Source organism: Petromyzon marinus, unplaced genomic scaffold (assembly GCF_048934315.1).
Source record: "Petromyzon marinus isolate PM22_M1 ecotype Great Lakes invasive population unplaced genomic scaffold, UKy_Petmar_22M1.pri1.0 PM_G_Scaffold_79, whole genome shotgun sequence".
In the NCBI taxonomy this organism is placed as follows: domain Eukaryota; kingdom Metazoa; phylum Chordata; class Hyperoartia; order Petromyzontiformes; family Petromyzontidae; genus Petromyzon; species Petromyzon marinus.
Window position 1 is genome coordinate 620,011 of NW_027423034.1, and position 14,767 is coordinate 634,777.

Here is a 14,767-nt window from a genome sequence, read left to right on the forward strand (position 1 = left end):
ACACAGTGTGATTAACATAGTGTACACACACAGTGTGATTAACATAGGTGTACACACACACACTGTGATTAACATGGTGTACACACAGTGTGATTAACATAGGTGTACACACACAGTGTGATTAACATAGGTGTACACACACAGTGTGATTAACATGGTGTACACACACAGTGTGATTAACATAGGTGTACACACACAGTGTGATTAACATAGGTGTACACACACACAGTGTGATTAACATAGTGTACACACACAGTGTGATTAACATGGTGTACACACACACAGTGTGATTAACATAGGTGTACACACACAGTGTGATTAACATGGTGTACACACACACAGTGTGATTAACATGGTGTACACACACACAGTGTGTTTAACATGGTGTACACACACACACATAGTGTGATTAACATAGGTGTACACACACAGTGTGATTAACATAGGTGTACACACACACAGTGTGATTAACATAGGTGTACACACACAGTATGATTAACATGGTGTACACACACAGTGTGATTAACATGGTGTACACACACACAGTGTGATTAACATAGGTGTACACACACAGTGTGATTAACATGATGTACACACAGTGTGATTAACATGATGTACACACAGTGTGATTAACATAGGTGTACACACACAGTGTGATTAACATGGTGTACACACACACAGTGTGATTAACATAGGTGTACACACACAGTGTGATTAACATAGGTGTACACACAGTGTGATTAACATAGGTGTACACACACAGTGTGATTAACATGGTGTACACACAGTGTGATTAACATGGTGTACACACACAGTGTGATTAACATGGTGTACACACACAGTGTGATTAACATAGGTGTACACACACACAGTGTGATTAACATGGTGTACACACATAGTGTGATTAACATGGTGTACACACACAGTGTGATTAACATGGTGTACACACACACAGTGTGATTAACATAGTGTACACACACAGTGTGATTAACATAGGTGTACACACACAGTGTGGTTAACATAGTGTACACACACAGTGTGATTAACATGGTGTACACACACATTGTGATTAACATAGGTGTACACACACAGTGTGATTAACATAGGTGTACACACACACAGTGTGATTAACATGGTGTACACACACACAGTGTGATTAACATGGTGTACATACACACAGTGTGATTAACATGGTGTACACACACACAGTGTGATTAACATGGTGTACATACACACAGTGTGATTAACATGGTGTACACACACAGTGTGATTAACATAGATGTACACACACAGTGTGATTAACATGGTGTACACACACAGTGTGATTAACATAGGTGTACACACACAGTGTGATTAACATGGTGTACACACACAGTGTGATTAACATAGTGTACACACACAGTGTGATTAACATGGTGTACACACACAGTGTGATTAACATAGGTGTACACACACACAGTGTGATTAACATGGTGTACACACACAGTGTGATTAACATGGTGTACACACACAGTGTGATTAACATAGGTGTACACACAGTGTGGTTAACATAGGTGTAGACACACAGTGTGATTAACATGGTGTATACACAGTGTGATTAACATAGGTGTACACACACACAGTGTGATTAACATGGTGTATACACACACACAGTGTGATTAACATGGTGTACTGTGATGCCGCCGCCACGGAGCCGATCGGCGGGTGGCCCACTTGCGATCTCGCCGCCCCGAGCGACGAGGCCGACATTGCTCCACCCCACCACCTCCCCACCCCCCCCACCGGAACACGCACGCACGCACTCCCCCCACCATTAGAGCGCGTGGGGAGACACCCTGGCCGACAGGTTTTCACCCAGAAGCCCTCGTAAAGGGATAATCTTCACGGTTTCCTGCGGCCAGGGAATTGGACGGTCTCCTCCGACGCTAACACACACCGTGGCGCCGTGACTTGAGTAGAAATGACATGTTCACGGCGGGGCTGCCCCGCCACCGCGGTCAGTACGCACCTCACGCACACGGGTCGGCAGGGCAGGTAGGGAGGAGGGCAGAGCCACGAGCGGCGGGAAAGCAGGGTCGCCCTCTGGCTGGATGGCCGCTGAGCAGGTAAATTTAGATGCGGACGTCGCTGAAAGCAACGGCCCGGGGGATGCAGGGATACAGATGGGCCTACCGATTGGCGGGTGATCCCAGCGAGCTGATTGGCCCGCGAGTCGGCACCAGGTAGCCCTTTTGATGTCGAAAGAATAAAGCGAGTCAGGGCGAAGGAAAAAGGGTCTCTGGCTACTCGAGTCAACCCCAGGCCCGTCAACTCCCGAGTCCAGCCGCGCGAACGTCCGTGGGACGTATCGACGCGCCGCGAGGACCAGCCGGCAGTGACGACGAACCGTGAGTAAGGGAGGGAGAGAAAGAGGGAGTTGGGACTTAGCTTAAAAAGAAAACCGGAGAGGGTAAAGGGGAGAAGGACAGGTAGAGTATAGTGCAACCGTGAGTAAGGGAGGGAGAGAAAGAGGGAGTTGGGACTTAGCTTAAAAAGAAAACCGGAGAGGGTAAAGGGGAGAAGGACAGGTAGAGTATAGTGCCGACTATCGAGAGATAGATTGGTCCTGCCCCGCCGATCCCGACTAACTCGGTTAAATAAGGGCTCTCCGACCCGGTGGAATAAATCGTCAGCGATTACATAACGGACTGGTGTGGTTTTTGCGAGGGTGTGGAAAGAGAGTGGAAGCGTGGGTGCGCTCGCTGTTCGCGGTGGTCGCCGCGTGTGTGGAGCGGCGCCGCGTGGGGTGTGGGCGCTACAAACCGTCGGCGGCGGACTCCCCCGTTGCGAGCGGATACCCAGCTCGCACGCATGCCCATCGCATAGCCCTTTAAACCCATTTAACCCAATCCCCCCAATCGCCAGAGTGGGTACGAACGACGTCGCTTACCCTCCGACCTCTAACCCCCGGTTACCCGCGTGTGATTGGTGCGTGGGACTGCGCGGGCGGGGAGCGTCGCGTTCGGGTGCCGGCGAAGCGCTAGCGGGCCCCAGGGCGGTCGAGGGCGATGCCTCACCGGCAGGAAACCCGGACTCGGGGGGGGACAGCACAGGGGGGGGAACAGGAGCGCGGCGACCTTTCCCCGCCCGGTGAGGAGTGCAGCGGCGGCAGCTCCCACACTAGTGGGGAGTCTGGGAGCGTCGGTCCTTCGCGGACAGGGTCGCAGGCGGGAGAGATCCCGGGGGCCGGCGACCCTAACAGTACACACACAGTGTGATTAACATAGTGTACATACACACAGTGTGATTAACATAGTGTACATACACACAGTGTGATTAACATGGTGTACATACACACAGTGTGATTAACATGGTGTACATACACAAAATGTGATTAACATAGGTGTACACACACACAGTGTGATTAACATAGGTGTACACACACAGTGTTATTAACATGGTGTACACACACAGTGTGATTAACATAGGTGTACACACACACAGTGTGGTTAACATAGGTGTACACACACAGTGTGGTTAACATAGGTGTACATACACACAGTGTTACTATTATGATGGGCTCATCTTGCCTTAGCAGTAGCGTGACATCAGACGCTGAGTTTGTATTGTATTTTTCTTAAGCAGCTTTGAATTAGCCCAGCTAATTGACCCCGCGGTGTGAAAGTGGTAACTCTACATGTGTGGCTTGCCAGAGGCAGTCTTCACTGCAGTGAGCATTGGTGATACCACACTGATGAGTCTGATCAATGACTACATTGGCCTAGAGTTACCCATCTTTGTATTGGTGATGATACCACACTGATGAGTCTGATCAATGACTAAATGGGCCTAGTTACCCATCTCTGTATTGGTGATACCACACTGATGAGTCTGATCAATGACTACATGGGCCTAGAGTTACCCATCTCTGTATTGGTGATACCACACTGGTGAGTCTGATCAATGACTACATGGGCCTAGAGTTACCCATCTCTATATTGGTGATGATACCACACTGATGAGTCTGATCAATGACTAAATGGGCCTAGCGTTACCCATCTCTGTATTGGTGGTGATACCACACTGATGAGTCTGATCAATGACTACATGGGCCTAGAGTTACCCATCTCTGTATTGGCGATGATACCACACTGATGAGTCTGATCAATGACTACATGGACCTAGAGTTACCCATCTCTGTATTGGTGATGATACCACACTGATGAGTCTGATCAATGACTACATGGGCCTAGAGTTACCCATCTCTGTATTGGTGATGATACAACACTGATGAGTCTGATCAATGACTAAATGGGCCTAGAGTTACCCATCTCTGTATTGGTGATGATACCACACTGATGAGTCTGATCAATGACTACATGGGCCTAGAGTTACCCATCTCTCTATTGGTGATGATACCACACTGATCAGTCTGATCAATGACTACATGGGCCTAGAGTTACCCATCTCTGTAAAGGTGATGATACCACACTGATGAATCTGATCAATGACCAAATGGGCCTAGAGTTACCCATCTCTGTATTGGTTCTAACTGACAGTCGGTCAGATTTGCTCAGATTTATTTTGACAGTGACCAAAGGTAAGAGAACCACAATGCACTGCTTAAGAAGAAACCGTTCGTGTTTATTTGCAAGTAAAAAATGATTTTACAACCTGCGCTGTTATGATCGGATTTTTTCGTCAATTACAGGTTTAAATACTCTTTGATGGTGATATTAAAGGAATTATCAACACTGTATCAGGACCACAAATACGAATATCATGCCATGATCGTTTGAGCAGGAAGACAGTTTTATCAGTAACATAATTTTTTTCTAAATTATTAGTCTAAAACAATGAATTATTCCCTTGTCTCACATGCAAGAGATAATTCTGACTCTAAATGCTGTCACCCAGTCACACACAGGATTAAATGTGCCCATTTAAAGTGTACATAATTATCCACAATGAAATTACAGCATTACACCTGTCCGGAGGAGCATCTTTCACATGTCGATGCAGAAAACTGCGAACCTGACTTTGCCATCCCTATAATTACACGTAATTTCATTAATACACGTTCTTTCTGAGAGGTGCATAAGTGATAAGGTCGCAATATATAAAAACAAGTAGCAGACACAGTTCGCACTGTTTAGTGGAAGTGTCTGGGTGGCTTTGGGATAACACTATGCCCCGAAACAGAGACATGAGATTGGTACAAATTGCACGCATGGTTTTTTTGTTTCTCAATTATTTTAACGGCTAAACAGATAGCACATTATGTTCAGTGTATTTGGTAATGTTGTTCAGTGTAGCGCAGTGATAAAAGTGTCCAACCTATAACCAGATAGTTACCAGTTCAATTCCCACACAAGAGGTAGATTCTGCAATTATTCCAGTTTAACACGTAGGCTTTCGCGACCAATTATTCCTCCGGGATTGACGCAGTAAGTACCGCTTTGTGGAACGGCAACGATAGCTTCACAGACATGTCCTTAAAAAATATCTTCACTGGCTGAGAAACTCCCGTGAAAATAAGCATCAACCAATGCTCACTTAGGCTTGAAGACATTTTCTTACTATGTCTCTTTGGCCATTTGAATTCATGGCCAAACATAAAATGGCCAGAGCGGAGCCGGGCCCGAACAGCGTGGCTTTTAACTGCAGGCCGACCCAGTATTTGTCGGCGTTCGGCTGGCCTCTTGACCAGTGGAAGTCATCTTCTTTGGTTCTTTCGGTAAGGTCACGTAGAATGAGAATAAAATAATAAAATAACACAATAAAATTCTCACAACGTTTCGGCCACAACGCAAGCGGCCGTCTTCAGGTGAAAGGTACAGAACTGTCGGGACGACAGAGCTTCAATGAATGATGTTAAGATTCGTAGCGACTTTTAAGCTGGTTGGGAGAAGTCGCTACGAATCTTAACATCGTTCATTGAAGCTCTGTCGTCCCGACAGTTCTGTACCTTTCACCTGAAGACGGCCGCTTGCGTTGTGGCCGAAACGCCGTGAGAATTTTATTGTGTTATTTTATTATTTTATTCTCATTCTACGTGGTGGTGACTTTACCGAAAGAACCAAAGAAGACGAATCCTTGCAGTCACGAAAGCTTCAAATCGAAATTATACAGTGGAAGTCGGTTTGCGATGTCACGGGATTGCGTGCGGCACGACGCCTCATTAACTGAAATTTGCAACCGTCGCGAAGATTCTGCAACGCTTTCGTTGCCGGTAATCTACAGCTCACTCCAGCGCTGTCCTCCAGACAGTCTCGTCCCTTCACCTGATGAAGGCCGCTTGTGTTGTGGCCGAAACGTCGTGAGAATTTTATTATTTTATTTTTTACCTACGTGACTTTACCCAATAGAACCAAAGAGTATGAATCTACAGCCTCCTTGAACACCCCCCACCCCCCCCCACAGCTTGCCGACCAAAGCTCTGACGAGCTGAGGTTTGACCGACAACTCGCTCCGCGTTCTGCATTCCTGAAATCGGTGCCCTGCCGAAAATGCAACATCAATCACCGCACGGCCTGCTGATGTATCTGTTGTGCGGCTCGATGGCCAGGTTCCTGCTGACACGTGGCTTGCGCGGCCAACTCTTGGTCATCCCAAATGTTGCCAAGGGTCTCTTTGCTGAACGGCGGCGGCGACTCCATCTCCTGACCCACCTCCACAGGTGGCGTCTGCACCGACTTGGGCACCAGATGCTGCTCCTCCTGCTGCTGTTGCTGTGGCTGCTGCTGCTGCTACTGTGGCTGCTGCTGTGGCTGCTGCTGCTCCTCCTGCTGCTGTTGCTCCTGCTGCTGTTGTTGTGGCTGCTGCTGCTGTGGCTTCTGCTGCTGCTGCTGTGGCTTCTGCTGCTGCTACTGTTGCTGCTGCTGTTGCTGCTGTTGCTGCTGCTGTTGCTGTGGCTGCTGCTGTTGTTGTGGCTGCTGCTGCTGTTGCTGCTGTTGCTGCTGCTGCTGTTGCTGCTGCTGTTGCTGCTGTAGTGGCTGCGGCTGCTGCTGCTGCTGTTGAGTTGACTGGTGACGAGGCACACGTGGTATGGCTGAGGCTGAGTGGGAGGGCTGCTCAGAGTGGACAGCAGGATTTTCCTGAAGCTCCATGACCTGCTTCCTGTTGAAGTTGTATTTACTGAAGAGTTCGAACACAGGGGGAGGACGTAGAGTTAGAACAGACACACAGGTCCATGCCTGTGTGTCTAATCATGTTAGGTTCAAGCCCATCTTGACATACACAGGTCCATGCCTGTGTGTCTAATCATGTTAGGTTCAAGCCCATCTTGACACACACAGGTCCATGTCTGTGTGTCTAATCATGTTAGGTTCAAGCCCATCTTGACACACACAGGTCCAGGCCTGTGTGTCTAATCATGTTAGGTTCAAGCCCATCTTGACACACACAGGTCCATGCCTGTGTGTCTAATCATGTTAGGTTCAAGCCCATCTTGACACACACAGGTCCATGTCTGTGTGTCTAATCATGTTAGGTTCAAGCCCATCTTGATACACACAGGTCCATGCCTGTGTGTCTAATCATGTTAGGTTCAAGCCCATCTTGACACACACAGGTCCATGCCTGTGGGTCTAATCATGTTAGGTTCAAGCCCATCTTGACACACACAGGTACATGCCTGTGTCTAATCATGTTAGGTTCAAGCCCATCTTGACACACACAGGTCCATGCCTGTGTGTCTAATCATGTTAGGTTCAAGCCCATCTTGACACACACAGGTCCATGCATGTGGGTCTAATCATGTTAGGTTCAAGCCATCTTGTAATCCTTGAACCCAATATCACACCGTGCCCTTGACAGCAATATAATAATTTAACATCAATAAAAACATCTAGGATGTACTGCAGTAATTAACACCACTGCATAGTACTGTCGTTTGTAGTAGTTTGTCCTCAATATAACATAAGTGGAAACAACCCTGGGGCAAAATCTGAAATCCATACTCCCCAATCTCTAAAAATTAAGAGTGTGTAACTTAATGTTGTTATGTTTAAATAACGGTTGCTAAGCACAGGCCCAAAATACTAAGAAGCCAGCAACAGCACCAGAGGAATGTTTAATCGTTTAGCGTTCGTCTGCTTATTTAATTCAGCAAGGTGATGAGAAACCTCAACCATAAGGGCCCATCTACCAATGAGTCACAAGGCACCATGGGTAATGCTGGAGCGCCTCACCGAGTCTCAGGGCATCCGTGATGGACTAGGACGTGAAAATTCGCACGCACAGGAATCCACATATCAGCTTCATTTAGTCGTCATGGATATTGTTTAAAATATTTGCCATCTGTTGCACAATGGCATACTCTTTTCGATTTGAAGCTTTCGTGACTGCAAGGATTAATCTTATTTGGTTCTTTCGGTAAAGTCACCACCACGTAGAATGAGAATAAAATATTAAAATAACACAATAAAATTCTCACGACGTTTCGGCCACAACGCAAACAGGTCTGTACCATTCATCTGAAGACGGCCGCTTGCGTTGTGGCCGAAACGCCGTGAGAATTTTATTATTTTATTATTTTATTCTCACTCTACGTGGTGGTGACTTTACCGAAAGAACCAAAGAAAATGGCATACTCGTTGTTTTTTTAGTAGTCTCTCGTCATGCCAACTTGACAACAGTATTTGTCCTCTGGAGACACTGGCCTCCACCGTGTGACTGTTGAATCGACACGACTACCTCGGTCCCACCGACATCGCTCATTTGACCTGGGAGACAACTTTCACTTTCCTGTGACTAACAGTTAATCTTAAAGCAGTGATGGTTTGGGCAGCAGTGATGGTTCGGGCAGCGACGCATAACCTGTATTCAATTTCCCTTGGGTAAATTCGGCTTGAACGGGTAACCGGTATTGGTTTGTAAACATAAATTGTGGAGAGAAAAGAGCACGTTGCTGCCTCGTGAGCCACAACTCAGCCTTAATAGGTCTCTTAAACGGTCACTTAGGAGAGCTTTGTGTTGTTTTGTTGTGCAAATCACCAAATCAGCTGCTCCACGCACGGCAGGATCATCTCCCAGGCAAGGCCAGTGAAGTGTTGCATGTACAGAGTCCACGCAGAGGGCAGCTTCACTTCTATACGGGCCAATGCTATGCTTGCAGCCGCCACCACGGATGGACGGAAACTCAGGAATACGTGGTCTGCATACACACAAAGACAAAAACCCTCCGTTTAGCCTTAACAGACTTTTGGGGCAAGTGCTGCTAGCGAGTAGCAGCACCTATGAAGGTTGGCACTGTGGCACACGAGGGGGTGGGTGGCCAGCACCACGCCCGGCCGCCTTTGTCTCCCCAGTGCTGGCGATGTTTACACACCACATTGAGTTACTCATTTGAGGCCGAGTCGACCTAGGGGAGGCCCAGGACCGGTTCAGATAATCGTCACCGGTGATAGCCGTGAGCGGGCGTTGGACCAGGGTGTCCAGGGTCGTAGCTGCAGCGTAGCGCTAACCGCTACGCCACCTCTACCCTGCACACAGGAATGACAGACAGGCACACACACAGACGCTTAAACGCACAAGCACCCAGTGAACGAGGAACGTTGGGCCAACGGCACCCTGAACATTTGAACAAACATTCCGACTAAAATTTTGATTTAAAGCTTTTGTGACTGCAGTAATTCATATTCTTAGCTCTTTCGGTAAAGTCACGTTGAAGGGAAACAATAAAATAATAAAATATATAAAACAATAAAAATTCTCACGACGTTTCGACCATAACACAAACGGTCATCATCAGGTGTGAAAAGCAACGGCAAGAAACATTTGAAAGAAGTGTCGGTTCGCATCAAATTATTTATTTTATTAACGGTGTTTGTGTGTGTTTATTTATTTATTTAAACGTTAGCACTACGGGCAGCGATTTGGCAGTTTGTTTAGAAGGACGAGTCCATCTATGTTCTGAAAAGAGGAGGGGGGAGACGAAACATTAATGTATGTTGTCTGAAAGCCACCGTAAGCGTGAACAATCAATTAAGACCTGTTCACGCTTACGGTGGCTTTCAGACAGCATACATTAATTTTTCGTCTCCCCCCTCCTCTTTTCAGAACATAGATGGACTCGTCCTTCTAAATAAACTGCCAAATCGCTGCGCGTGGCGCTGACGTTTTTTTAAATAAATACCCTGTTTTAAAATAAATAAATTAATGCAAACCGACACACCTGATGACGACCGTTTGTGTTATGGTCGAAACGTCGTGAGAATTTTTATTGTTTTATATATATTTTTTATTATTTAATTGTTTCCCTTCAACGTGACTTTACCGAAAGAGCTAAGAATATCAACATTCCGACGTTGGAAAAAAATATATATTCGGTGACGTTTCAGGCACTGTCCCTTCTTCGCTGGTCACCTTAGCGTTGCCTACGAAGCGCTCCTCTACAGCTCTGCGAGCACCTTGCAGGGCGAGCTGAAGGAAGTGGGCCGTGTACTTGGTCGTGTACGCGTGCCGGTAGGACGAGCCTCCAGCCGGGGCGTCCTCACGCCGCGACAGCCACAGGAAGTAGTCCACGAAGTGCGCCGCTGTGGGCGTGCACAGGTTCCAGTCAAGTGTACACAGCAGCAGGAACTGTGCAGGGGGGAGGCAGACGGGAGAGTGGGCTGGCACGGCACAGCTGCCACCACTGCGTGAAGCATTCAGTCCGCCACGCTGCTGTGTGTTGCCTGGAGGGTTTATTTAACTATTCTAGATTTAAAGCTTTCGTGACTGCAAGGATCCATACTCTTTGGTTCTATTCGGTAAAGTCACGTAGGTAAAAAATAAAACAACAAAAATCACGACGTTTCGGCCACAACACAAGTGGCCTTCATCAGGTGAAGGGATCAGGCGGTCTCGAGGACAGCGCTGGAGTGAAACACAGCCACGCTCAGACCGCGACCTTTAAGCTGTGCGCAAGGAAACAAGGTGCCTTGACAAAGGAATTAGCATAAAAATTAGCATTTGATTGGCCGACTTAGCATAGAAGTGGTGTACGTGCGGGTGCACTTGCCAGTTGGCGCGGGGGGGGGGGGGGGGGAGTTTACCTATTGATGGTGTGAAAGGGGAATTTAAGAGCTGCGAAAGTTTGGGGTACCACTACTTGAAAAATATACTGTACCATTGAAAATTAGTTTAATGTTTGGTTCGATTTAGAACATCTTTCCAATGGTTGCTTAACTAGTTGGGTTGGTGCATGGCTCGCAAACAGTTCAAATGTCTGGTCAAGGAGTCAACTCGGCCCTTCGTCTGCACGGGTAAATGCAATGGCCGTCATATTCTTTTGGGTCTTTCGGTAAAAGCCACGTAGATTGAAAAATTAATAAAAAATATCACGACGTTTCCATCGCAACGCAAGCAAATCGTCACGGGGTGATTGTTTTATGGAGAGACTGAGCCCCACCATAGGGAGAATTTCCTGCACTTGTTCCAGCGCCGTGCAAATAAATGAGCACCACTCCACGTTCATTTGTCAGGTCTGCTGTGGTAATGTTATTCTGCAGCTTTTGCCTTCCTGTTATCTAGTAAGAAGACACGCTTCTATATTCAAATTCGGGCTGTACATTCAAATTGTCTACAGAATAATTAGTTGGCATGAAACAGAGATGATGTGTTCATATTCTTTGGGTCTTTGACGTTTCGATCGCAACACAAGCAATCACCTGAGGACGACTGCTTGTGTTGCCATCGAAACGTCGTAATTTTTTTAATTATTTTTCTATCTACGTGACTTTACCGACAGACCCAAAGAGTAAGATTGTAAAGTAACAAGACAAAACAATTGGTTTCTTGAATCAAATCGCGACCTTGAATCATGACAATGCACGGAACGGTTCTGGGGGGTGAAACATTGCATGCCGAATTAACAGGGGCATGCAGCTACCTCCGTCTGCTGCAATTCCTCCTTGGACAGACTCAGCCCTTGCTTGATCATCACCTCCAGCCGGTTCACCCAGTCCAGTCGCGGCACGTGCTCATCCATCTCCTCGAACTTGGCTGCGCAGGGTGTCAGGGACACGCATGCCGACGGTGAGCAAGCGACCAAGCGTGCGAGCGAGAGATGAGCGAGTGATCGGGTGGGTGGGTGGGTGGGTCACGTGAGCGATTGACCGACCTGCTATAATGAGGTAGCAGATTGAGCAGGTGTAGAGGCAGCGGACGGTGATGTCGTGGCGGTCCATGAACACGTCTAACATTGCGATGGCCAGGTGGTGCGTGGCCACACTCAGCTGCAGGCGCTCGCTCAGCGTTGCCAGGAGGTCGACGAAGTGGCGACGGAGGTGCAGCTGGGGCGAGCGTGCGCAAAACCGAGGCAGCGACAGCTCCTGCGAGGGGGAAAAAAAACGAGGACACGGGGGTTGGGAGGGCAGTTGGGACGCTGTGGAGTTGGGTCAAGAGGTCAAGAGGTGTTTTGAAACGATAATAGATTATTCTGGGGGTCTAAGGAGGCGACGCGCCCGGTTACGGTGGGCCACAGCATTCAACTTTCGCCGTCACGCAAACCAAGAATGACAAAAGCCACGGCCAAAATTGTCTCCCTGTTCAAGCGAGTGAAAGATGGCGAAGAACTCATTCGGTAGTCCTCAGCCTACGATGAAAAAAAAACACGAGGTGTGGAGATCTGTACCTCCAAAGCACAGCCACTTTTATTCTTCCACAAGGTACCGTATCGCTCGTGTTATAGTCCCCGGAGAGATAGGGGGCCGGGTCGACCCGCTGGCCAGGATTGAACTTGCAACCCTCTCGCTGCGAGTCGAGCACTCGAACGTACATGCCGTGTAAATCAGTTCGTAGGATTTGTGTCTGCGTGTAGGAGGCCTATTGATGAGAGAGGCGGATACCTTCTCTCGAAGGACGCGGTAGATGTCGTCTGCCAACTCGCCTTGCCACCACTCGCTTCTGTCCATGTCTTGGTCCGTCGCTCGCGCCTCGTGCTCAGGAGTTTATTACTCGAACAGGCACGTGCTGGGTACACACAAGTGTTCACGAGTGGAGTTTATTACTCGGACAGGCACGTGCTGGGTGCACACAAGTGTTCACGAGTGGAGTTTATTACTCGGACAGGCATGTGCTGGGTACACACAAGTGTTCACGAGTGGAGTTTATTACTCGGACAGGCACGTGCTGGGTACACACAAGTGGAATTTATTACTCGGACAGGCACGTGCTGGGTACACACAAGTGTTCACGAGTGGAGTTTATTACTCGGACAGGCACGTGCTGGGTACACACAAGTGTTCACGAGTGGAGTTTATTACTCGGACAGGCACGTGCTGGGTGCACACACAAGTGTTCACGTGACAGATTTGACGTCACAGCTCACTTGCCGTGCAAAAATTAAATGCATTATTGAGCTCCCCCCCCAAAAAAAATAAAGTGTATTTTCATAATTTGTGCATGGTGTACAGTCTGGAAAGTACGCACATGGCAAATTTCCAGTTTGTTGCATGTGGAGAAGCACAAACACACAATCACAACTTTGCCTTTTATATATATGGAGATTACCACAGGTTATGCCACGGGCACTTCGTGCTCAACAGAGCATTAAGAATAAAGGTAGAATTTTCACAACACTTGGAAAAGAAACTACATTTGCATGCGTAAAAAAATGCAATTTGTTACTGACACGTGTGCAAACTTCATAATGTATTTGCTTGAGCAACACCGATTACATTATTGACGAAATCTTAAAAGTGCTCATGCTAAACCGGCTTCCAAACGTCTCAAGCTCACACCCTAGCCCCGCTATGCATGTGGAATAATGTAAAAAATGTGTCCCGTTATGATGAAAAACAAAACAAAGTCTTACCAAACACTGTCCATTATTACACGGCGGGAAGGGAAATCGTTCAATTAACAAACCGTGATTGTTTTAACGCCTCAATATGTCACGATATAGTCTAAATACAGCAAGTTTCAAGTCTTTCACGGTAACTATGGACGGAGCGGGCAGCACGCAGCCACGTGGGAGTCGTCACGTGATGCAGCCGCCGACTCCCAGGACTCTCCACGCCCCGGAAGTGATGCTGAGCGACGGAAGCCGGAGGTGACGCAACGTCCGTGAGCCAGGGACTCCTGATTGGATGAGGTGTGGGCGTGGCCGCACCCGAGGGGTAGGCGACGGCCAGGGGTTAAAGGGGGGGGAGGGAGAGACCCAAAGAGACCCACACAGACACCCACAGAGACTCATAGAGACTCATAGAGACCCACATAGACCCATAGAGACCCACACAGACACCCACAGAGACCCATAGAGACCCACACAGACACCCAGAGACCCACACAGACACCCACAGAGACTCATAGAGACTCACAGAGGCCCACGTAGACTCATAGAGACCCACACAGACACCCACAGAGACCCATAGAGACCCACATAGACTCACATAGACCCATACTCATAGAGACCCACATAGACACCCACAGAGACCCATACTCATAGAGACCCACGCAGACTCACAGAGACTCACAGAGACCCACACAGACACCCACAGAGACTCTAGAGACCCACATAGACTCACAGAGACCCATACTCATAGAGACCCACATAGACACCCACAGAGACCCATACTAACTGAGACCCACACAGACCCACAGAGACCCACACAGACCCACACAGACCCATACTCATAGAGACCCACAGAGCCCCACACAGACCCATACTCACAGAGACCCGCACAGACCCACAGAGACCCACACTAACAGAGACCCACACAGACCCACACAGACCCATACTCAGAGACCCACAGAGACCTACACTCACAGAGACCCACAGAGACCCACACTCACAGAGACC

The 14,767-nt window shown here is 48.0% G+C and overlaps 1 protein-coding gene across 1 annotated transcript; it reads right to left on the reverse strand.

Moving 5' to 3' along the window:
- Positions 1 to 4,602: 4,602 nt before the first annotated feature.
- LOC142921030 (cyclin-J-like) lies at positions 4,603 to 13,967 on the reverse strand. Its single transcript, XM_076062918.1, has 7 exons — positions 13,781 to 13,967; positions 12,813 to 12,936; positions 12,086 to 12,296; positions 11,855 to 11,967; positions 10,392 to 10,563; positions 8,977 to 9,136; positions 4,603 to 7,116 (listed from the first exon to the last, which is right to left on the reverse strand). Exons 2-7 carry the CDS (start codon positions 12,876 to 12,878, stop codon positions 6,846 to 6,848), a joined length of 993 nt encoding a protein of 330 aa, XP_075919033.1. The 5' UTR covers positions 12,879 to 12,936; positions 13,781 to 13,967; the 3' UTR covers positions 4,603 to 6,845.
- Between the last annotated feature and the right edge of the window lie 800 nt (positions 13,968 to 14,767).